The following is a 9,983-nucleotide window of genomic DNA, read 5'->3' as shown; positions in this document are numbered from 1 at the left end:
CCTCAAACTTTTTCCCACAAAAATCCCTGCCTCTTTTCAAACTGAAAAGCCACAGATCTGCTTCTTTCCTGGGGTTAAGCCAATGTATCCAACTGCAGATCTAACCCCAAGGCTTGGGTCTAGTTTCTATACTGACAGCCAGGCATATTTTGCAGAAGTCCCTACAAGAACGAACTCTGAAGAGCAAAAACACATCTAATTGCTTCTTTGCCTCACAGGCTGAGAACCCAGCTGACCCACTGCAAGTTTCACACCTCTGGAGAGGTCGGACAACTCTCAGCCTCTGCTCGTCTATCGAGGGCAATACAAGCCCGGGCAGGTATTACAGCTGAGTGCCTTCGCAGCACTATGCAAATACAGATGCAAATCAGCTTTGGCCCTCAGACTTCTGGCAAGTTACAAACACGGTCCCTGGTGTTAGAGGCGCCTCTTGCTGCACGTGGTGGGTCCAAACCTTCGGACCCTTACCAAGCTAAGATGCCTACTGAGGGCAGGGACAAATTTGCCTCTATAAAGAACACAGAACTGGGACAAAACAGGTGTACCTGCTTTTCTAAGTGACCATTGCACAGAGCTTGCGGACTGAAGGTTGCTAGATCCCAGAGGGCACCGCCAGGTGACTAGATTCCAAAAAGAGAGGAAACTCCACCTTAGGAAACCATTACTGCTTGCTGCAGACACAGCTGTCAGGGTACAGGTAATGAAGGATTAGTACTGGAAAGACAAGAAAGAACCAACCTTCAGTAATTTTCTCATCTTTTTTGTGCCCATGCAAGTCAAACGTGTAGATGCATAAAAACTGTTACTTCCTAATACACCTGCAAAATCTCTCGGAAGAAATAAACAAAAGATGTGGAGTACAGCAGGGTAAAAATAAGTTCTGAAGGAGCTGGGATATTTTCTTTTATACAGTAGTTTAAAAAAATAAAAGACTGTCACTTTCATCCAACACTTCCCTTACAGCAATAATATGTAAACTCCAAATATCCTTCTGAAACTAACTTTTTTTTTTCTTTCCTATGTAACTAAAAAACAAACAAAGTGGTTTGTGCCTGTAACAACCATTTATTACGTCTTTAAAAATACACTTTAATGCCTTTGGCTTTTCATCATTATTTTGAGCAGCTTAAGTCAACTGGGAACAAGATCCGTGGTTCTCATGTCCTCATATTGCAAGAACACAACAAATCAAGGTCTCATAGCAGCAGTCTGCCCTACCAAAAGGGAGAAGGTAGTCTTAATATGAAAGAGAAGAGAAACATTCCATATCCATAATTAGATAAATAATACTTCAGGCAAGATATGGCACCTTTAAAAGTGCCTTTTCAGTCTTGAATTTTTCTCTGCTTGTTACTACAGAAACCATCTAGCAACCAGAATCTAAGACAGACTCCACCCAAAACAGAGAAAAACAATATAGACAGAGTAGGCTTTTCCTTTTCTCTTTTTTTTTCCTCCTTCCTTCCCCCCCCTTTTTTTTTTTGGAAGGGGGTGGGTAAATGCTAAGGAAAAGTATCTTATTGTGCAAAGGACAGGAGCATTTTGCATGCAGTTGAAACAGTAAAGCTCTGATTACAGATGGCAGAAATGAAAGCAGGGAATGAGTAATGAGCAATGAGAAATGCGTAATGCGGGATGAGGATATAATTTCCACACATCGGCTAAAGAAGGGTTTACACTCTTAAGCAATAAAAACAAACCATTAAGCCAGACCTGCACTGTCAGGAAGTATAAAACAGTTCTTGAAACTCTGCAGTTACTATACAAAAGCTTTTCATAAACTTTTGTTTCCTGATCTTCATAAAACATTAACATCAAGCTGCCATATGGCAATTAGCTGCCTCCTGAAATCAATAAAAAAAAAAACAAACCAAATCAACAATTTAGGAATAGTTGTACAATAAAATAGTTCAATAATTATTCTCTCCTAGTAGCATAGCAATCTAGGTCTAATGTAAATGCAGTCCAGATGAGCCCCTTCTTCAGAGCTGAGAGTACAGTAAACAAATAACGTTCCTCTCCAAGCCTCATCAGTACTGATTGCACAAATGAAAGGCTGCTAACTGCCTAGCAGAGGGGAAAAGCAGGTGATATTCTGTGGACTCATGAGCCCAACGAACATATGAGCAGGAAAGGTCTCAGTACCTGATTATGAGGAGCCCACGTTAGCAAAGCAGAGCAGACTCTGCTTGGTGCAAACGGCCAACGCTCTCAGGAGAGCTTACCTCAACTGAAGATCTTCCCACGTCATTTTTACATGTTGCTGACCACAGAAGTCCAACTGAATTTTGTGCAAAAATTATCAAGCCACTCGACAAAGCTGTTACTGAGTCTCAAAAGGACAAGAAGAGATGCTGATCACATTTGTGTTTAGAGAGATGCTTATCTGAAATGCACAAAGGGTGACATTATCTATCACAATCTCTGCCTATATAGATTATATAAGTGCCTAGAAGCAAAATGTTTAGGGGAAACAGGTAACAGGGTAACAAAGGCAGTTTTGTCTTCCAGATCTTCTGCATTCTCTCCTCCTGAGAGGAAAAAGAAAAAACTCATTTCTTCCTGTAAGGTACTAGAACACTAATAAGTACTAATAAGTACCAAAGTAAGTACCAGAGTACTGATAAGCACTGTGGTAACTGCCTTTTTTTTTTTTGGGGGGGGGGTATGTAGGGCTATTTAGCAGTCATTACCAAACTTAGATGATGTCAGAAAGCCCAAAACTTTCAGGAGGGCTCTCTGATCACCAACACTTTTTAGCAGAGTTCAGGAACATAACCCAACTAATCTCTATCAAGATCTGCCACTGTTCATGTACAAAAAAGCGGGTTTGTGTCTTTTTTTTTTTTTTTAACCTAAACAAACTCTTCAGCATAATACTCTCACATCTCCAGTCTAGAGAGAGTTTAAGAGTGAAGGATTTAAAAAGACACATTATGAAATCAATCCTGCAGAAATTTATTGACGTGCTGTGCTTGATGCATGCCTATTTCCTCTTCAAAATCAGTATGGAAATGATGATTCTGTGACTAACACTAAGCAGGTATAGAAATGCTCGCAGGAGCGGGTCTTACTACGTTTACAACTGTTACGCATTGGCCTCACAGTGCATTTTACCAAGGATGCAGTTCTTTGTCAAGCAACAGGAGGTTTGCCTGCATAAGGAATGCAGCATCACGCCACAAGCCAGCTACTGCTCATGCATAGACAAGCGCCATAGCCAATTTTTTAAAAACAAGATTAGCATCAATGTGTTCTCATGCCTTAGAGGAGAAGTAAAGCAGTCACCACTCTCTAAAAATCCTTCCTCAATCTGTTATACATGATGGGCTCAGAGCTGCGAAATTTAAGCCCAGCAAGATCAGAAGTTAGAATCTGGTTAGACGTGCCATGGGGTCTTCAGTGATTTCAACAGGTTTGGGATCATACCTTTCCTGCTCTTACAAATGATACAATCTTGAATTTTCAGCACTTTATACCTAGCTTTTGCAAGTCCAAGTTATAGAGTACTCTAGCGCTGCCAGGACTCAACTGGAACAACCATGCATTGCAAATAAGCAATGAATTCTTGCAGAACCTTCACTGTGGCAGAGCCTGCCACTGACAATGGCCATAAACTCACTCGCCATCAATGAAACCGGCATGACCTTTTTAACAAGAGAAGGGCAAACTGAAATTCTACACAGAGAAAGCGCCACCCTAAAAACACTCAAATGGCCAAGAAAACAGCACTGGTATTTCAAAAAATTATATAGGAAGTTGTCCACCCAGCAAACTTGTAGGCCACTATCTAGCATCAGCATGACAATGTCAGCTCTCTCTCAAAAATAAACAAAGCCAAACTGCAGTGGTGAATTGCTCTCTGTTAGCTATTGCAAATACTGTTGGTACAAACAATATATTAAGCTTTATCTGGCCACAGAAGCTTATAGCTAGCCTAAAATATTTCTAAGCTCATGAGAAGTAGAAGCAGGCAATAGGAAATTATTGTCATTTTTCTCTCATATCTTCTCCACCAATTGCTTTTTCTGATGATTAGCAGCAGAGAAAGAGAACTGTTTTATGAGAAAACCTGTAAGATATCACCAAGTTAGTCTTTCTGATCAACAAACTATTTAGTGCCTTCCCTGGAGCCCAGAGGATTCTGGCAAAAAGGAGAAGCTCGGGAAGGGCCATAGGAAAGAGGAGAAGGTTGGTGTTAATAAAAGGTTAAGCTAGGGGTAGGCCAGAATCAGATATTCCAGCAGGTGATTTAGAAAGGTCTGTAGACAGACAACCACACACATGGCTTTAAGGGCTTCCTCAGCTCACCAAAGTCCAGTTTTGGATCCATTTATCAGGGCCGAAGGGAGCGCAAGGGGGTTCTGACGCCTCTGGAGGCTAAGAGCACAGAGTCACTATACATTCACAAGGTACAGCTGAAAGCTCCCGAAATAGGCAAGAACTTACCACTAGTAGTCTAACATGTTTTCGCTCTGCTCCTGGCTTCAGGCACTTTGTAGTATATCAGCAAGAAGCCAATTTAAGTTGCTTTCCTATTCTACTATTTTGGCACAACTTCCATGCAACAAGCAACCCAGGCTCAGTGTTCTCATCCCCTGTTTTACAGCTTAGTAGCAGACTGCCACACCAGTCTTGTAACGTACAACACGTACAGTAAGTATTAGCTTTAATGCTGTGCTTTCCAACTGCAAATCATGCTTTTGCCCTTTATACGAAGAATTCAAAAAGAGAAAGATGCAAACACAGGTTATCCTTGTGACTGCTGCACAATTGAACCGTTTTTTTCTTACAGACTGCACTTTTCAGAAAGAAATACCAGAGTTCTATGATTTATTATCTTTAAAAATACTTAAAGATTTGGAAAAAAAATGCTTTCCAACAGAAAACCCTGGAAAGGAAGACAAGCTAATCTGCAAAACAGCAAAACCATCAGCTGAGGTTAGATAGGAGACTGCATATGACAACACCTTGCTGTATGTAGGACAAAACCTGGAGATTAATTTCACTATAACACTCCACAGAAGTGAGCTAAGGAAGTATACAACGTCTTTCCAACTGTTAAAGACACGGGCCAGTACAAATAAGATAATTATTCCTCTTTAGCATACATAATCACAAAAAATAATGATGACATTTTTATTTTTATTATTTTATATTTGGCCAGGACTTTTAAAGGAAGGACTTTTAAAGGAAACATCAAACATTCACTTTTCTGTAGGTCTAGAAAGGATTCAGTCTTCCCCCACCCCCACCTCCCCTAGGATTTCTCTTGGCCCTTCTTATATTCACACTGCAAATTAGCGGGGAATAGCAGTATTTATACTAGATCAGCAATGTCTGGTTCTTATCCAAATCTTCCACCTAAAGAGGATGCCAGTTCTCATGGATTGGACAGCCCACCCTGCAGCATTCCTGAGAATTGTACAATATAATAATCTTGAAAGTCAGCAGAGTGGATTATCCACTTTTTTCTGGACTTGAACTTGTGACCTTAACAGTAGCACAGCAGAAAGCAAATGTGCTATGCACTTTGCCATAGTAACGTTCCATGTATTCTTTTCAACTTAAATACACACAATTGAAACAGCTACAATTTTGGAAAATTATGTACAAACCCTATATTTTTTTCTTTTTGATTACATATAAATACAAATTAGCTATTCTTCTAAAAAGTGGTTATAATAGTAAATAAATACAAAATAAGAATCTGACCATTATACTTCATGTGCTGGGGTTAAACCCATATAAAATGTACAACTAAAATACATTTAAAATCTTTAAAGGAATATTTCTCTGATTAAAATATTTGTTTTCCCAACTTTTTGTAGACATAAATATATTTTCAAAATAGTTGTGTTTTTTTTCTTTCCATTTCATTACATAAATAAAGTCTCCATTGGGAAATATTAAAGTGTCAGCTTTTTTTTGTATTTGTCTAATATATTTGCTGTGTTAGCGGCACCCACAACCCTCCACAACCATATCTTGATAGTTCTTTAATACAACTTTTTCATTCTCATCAAGGTAGAGCATGGAAATAGCACTCAGTTCTGTCGGCACACAGCAAGCCTTAGGGATTTTGGAATTCACTGAATTGACCAAAGTCTGAACAATGGCATGGTTTGTTGAGTTTAGATGATCTGCCAGTGGAAAAGGACATTCCCCATGGCAGTAAAAGGCACTATACCCCGGTGGGGCAACAATCCAGTCATTCCACCCCACATCATTGAAGTCCACATATAACGGATGCCTTTTGCAACTGTATTTGTGGCGTTTACGCTGTTTGTGTTTCGCTTGACGCTTTTCTCTTTTATGAAGCGGGTGTCCCTTGCCATCATGCCCAAACGTTACTAATAATGGCCTCAGCTGAGACCAGCTATCTTCATCCTGATGTAAAGACCTGCTAATCCTAACGTGCCTCTTGGAGGCACTGTTCTCTTTGTCCAAGTGAACCACCTCTACCACAAACCCATGATTAGGTTGTCCATGTGCAATCCACCTCATTATAGCTGGCGTTACATCAAAACTTTCCCATTTACTTGCATTATGATGCACCAACCTGGTGTCCAAAAGTCTTGTGACAGGGTCCTTAGAGGTGGCTGTGGCTGGCTTTATAATTTCATAAATATTAATACGGTGATGGTAGCTGCTGTTGTTCTCAGAGGCTCCGTGCACCTGTTTCCGAAAAATCTGGAGTTCAGCTGAGGTGATAGATTCCTCATTAGGGATGGAAGTTAAATTAAAGAAGAAACGCCGTGCTGTTTTCCCACTTGTTTCTGGCAGTTCTTCCAAAACTTCTAATTTGATTAAAGAGGGAAAGAAAAAAAAAACATCAGGAACTGAGACAAGCAACCAAACCCTTCAGATACATCTGCTGCTGGCAACTTTCAAATGACAGTTAACATTTGTAACACACAAGATCTGAAAGAGTTTCCAGTGGAAAACCCTATCTCCCTTGTCCTTCCGTTTATTTATGCGAGCACATATAGCATTAAGTTAAAAACGCTTCGTTCATTGTTATGCATTTTGACTGAATACTGGTGCCCTCTGCATTCCAGGTGGTTACAATAAGTGGCAAGAAATATGAAGCATTACTTTGAAATTCAAGGACATCAGTGAGAAAGACATTAGCACAATAGTTAGTGGAGGTCTGATGAGAATAATTAAAACTGATTGAGGATTTAGGGTAATTATTGCATTTCTGCTCTTTTCAAGAATATGGCTTTAACATCTATCCCTTAAAGGCCATTCCAAAAAATATTACTCTGCAATTTAGGTGACTTACAAATCTTAATGTACGGATTTTTGTATCTTAATTAAAGACCAAGAACTCAACATCTGCAATGGCATTTTACTAAGCATGCCCTAATGCTTACTCAAAAGGGCCCTGAAGAATGGCAGGATGGTTCAACTGCTAAAACTGATGGGTGGTAAAGTGATAAGGAAACAAAGTTGCTTCTGAACAAGAGAAGCTTTTCAAAGACAAAAAGATTTCCCTCAACTCCATGCCATTCTCCCCTTTCACCCAATATATAACTGGATGGAACTTTAGGGAGAGTAAAATACATCTAGGAAGGATGTTGTTCTGACAGCTATTAAAGAAATTACAAGTATTAGCCACAGTAAATCTCTCTAAAATCATGACTTTTAATTTTGATACCAAGCATACTGGAGAACCATTCACTTTCTAAAGTGAAACCATGACTGGTACAGGCAATTCTTATTGATATAATTATTCCCTGTTGATTTTAGTAAGACTTCTTGCATAAGGAAATGCTCAGCTTTACAAATTTAGGTCTGGTTCTGAAACACTGTAAATACACAGCTGTTTTGAACGGTCACAAAGCAAACTTGAGCTTTCATGCAATCAATAATACAGAGTCAGAACTCACTGAAAAGACTGAGGCACACAAGTGATTTCCTTCTAACTTTTTGTGAAAATTAGAGAATATCTTATGCCCAAAAGAATTTGTTATACACTACTTTGCTATACTCTGCTTAAAACTGCAGATTTCTACATCTGCCTACAAGTCACAAACTTTGCCCTCACAGCTCCTCTTTTGCTTAGATCTTTGCCTACCACGTTCAGTCTCATGCTCTGCAGTATTAAACGTGAACAACCCATGCACTGGATTTTCCCCATTCACTGCTAAGCGTTTACTTTCTACATAGAGGAACACAGACTAACAGTGCGGGGGTACATTTCACCATTCATCTCCTTCTTCACTATATGGCTCTCCACTAACCAGTACATCCGCTTATCTTAGGCTGCCTTCTTTGTCGATCAGAATCATTAACCCTACAGATTTTTTTTCTTTTTTAATCGCAGTTTCAGGGTAAGAGCATGGGGAAACTGCATTTTCCTCACTTTTACAGTGAGGCCCCTGGCTGACACCACTGGGGACTATTAGCTTGCATCTCAGGGAAGCGTTTCCCCAAGAGCACGTGAGTGATGCACAGGTCACCCACCCTACGGGCCAGTCCATGCCACAGCTAACGCCACAGTCTGGGCGAGCACACTGACTAAGTCGATCGCTAGAGGGGGGCGAGAGGAAGAAAACAAAAGCACGTCGGTATCCAAGAGAGCCTCCTTTTGAGGATAATCTCATTCGCGTGCATTTAGTAAGCCACCGAAGCGGCAAGCGGGCGCATCGGGCAGCTGAAGGCACCCAGCACGTCACCGAGGCATAAGCCACCGCCGCCGGCGTTACAGGGCTGAGGGCCTGGCAAGGACAGGACAGCAATACCCCGGGACCCCCGAGCGCTGGGGCGAACACTCGCCTCACACGGCTCCAGAGAGCCGTCGGGCACCTTGCCGAAGGTCTGGCCGAGTTACCTGAGGCCTTCAGGTACACTTCAGATCCAGCAGCTGGGCTTTTACCAGCCCGCCCACCCGCCTGCCTCCTTCGTGGTGTGGCTCAGGTCTAGGCTGAGGCGCTCCTCAACTCAATGGCAGGGCAAGAAAGTCGCTGAGGAAACACTGCGATCGATTGTTTCATTGATCTCTCACGGGGATTAGATAAGGATTAGAAACCTCCCAAACGACCCCAGCTCAGCTGTGAATTAGGGAGCTTTCCCTGGTGTCTGGCCTTGCGAAAGAAAAGCTATCTGTGGGAAGGCTTAATTTGGAGCAGGTCTGTTTTCGCAGAATAAATAAATAAAATAAGAGCCTCTCATCGGATGAAGGGGGAGGGGGGAGAAGGGGGAGGAGGAAAGAGATTTGCCGAATAAGTGCGTCAGAACAGAAACTTCAGAGTCCTGTAACCGGGGCTTTTAAAGCAAAACCGACTACAACCATTCCTGTAAATTCAACAAAACACATTTTATTAGCTGCCAAGCGCAGGCACTCGCGGGCAGGAGTCTGCCCCCAACGCTCCTCCTCCTGCCCTCCCCTTTCCTCTCGCGTCCCGCGGCCGCTCGCAGCCCGACACCGCCGCACGCGCGGCCCGCGCACGTTAGCGGCCGCCATCGCCGCCGCGCGCGCCCAACCGCCCCCCGCCGCCAACCGCCAACGGCCCGCCCGCGCGCGCCCAACGGCCCGCCGCGCGCGGCCCCGCGCCCCCCGCCCCTGCCTACCTTCGTGGTGGAAGCTGCGTACGGTGTTGGCGCGGCTGGCGGCCCTCTCGAGCGGGTAGCCCAGGGCGGGCGGCTGCCCCAGGCGCTGGCCCGCGTGCAGGCGGTAGAGGTCCAGCATGTAGGGGGGGATGACGACGTCCTTGCCGGGGCTGGGCCGCCGCTTGAGCCCGAACATGTGGAGCAGGCGCAGCTCGAACTCGCTGAGGAGGTCCTCGGGGCGCTGCGCCGCCGAGGCGGCGCGGCCCGGCTCGCTGAAGCGCCGCCGGCCCACCTCCGGCATGAGGCCGGCCGCGCCGCCCAGCAGCACCTGGCAGAGCAGCAGCGCCAGGAGGCAGCGGGTCGCGGCAACCATGATCAACCTGCGCGGAGGAGGAGGAGGAGGAGGCGATGGGAGCCAGTCAGCG

At 43.5% G+C, this 9,983-nt stretch overlaps 1 protein-coding gene across 1 annotated transcript in view; it reads right to left on the bottom strand.

Moving 5' to 3' along the window:
* Window positions 1-4,921: 4,921 nt before the first annotated feature.
* The window catches only part of BMP2 (bone morphogenetic protein 2), a 6,127-nt gene continuing 1,065 nt past the window's right edge, over window positions 4,922-9,983 (bottom strand). The window contains exons 2-3 of the mRNA XM_026064173.1: window positions 9,580-9,938; window positions 4,922-6,800 (exon numbers count right to left, since the gene is read on the bottom strand). Of these exons, the coding sequence (XP_025919958.1) occupies window positions 5,956-6,800; window positions 9,580-9,931 (1,197 nt within the window). The 5' untranslated portion in view covers window positions 9,932-9,938 and the 3' untranslated portion in view covers window positions 4,922-5,955. The remainder of the gene's footprint in view (window positions 6,801-9,579; window positions 9,939-9,983) is intronic.

Source organism: Apteryx rowi, unplaced genomic scaffold, assembly GCF_003343035.1.
Source record: "Apteryx rowi isolate R43461 unplaced genomic scaffold, aptRow1 scaffold_21, whole genome shotgun sequence".
In the NCBI taxonomy this organism is placed as follows: Eukaryota; Metazoa; Chordata; class Aves; order Apterygiformes; family Apterygidae; genus Apteryx; species Apteryx rowi.
The sequence above is the reverse complement of the archived record's forward strand: the minus strand, read 5'-3'. Positions and strand labels throughout refer to the sequence as shown.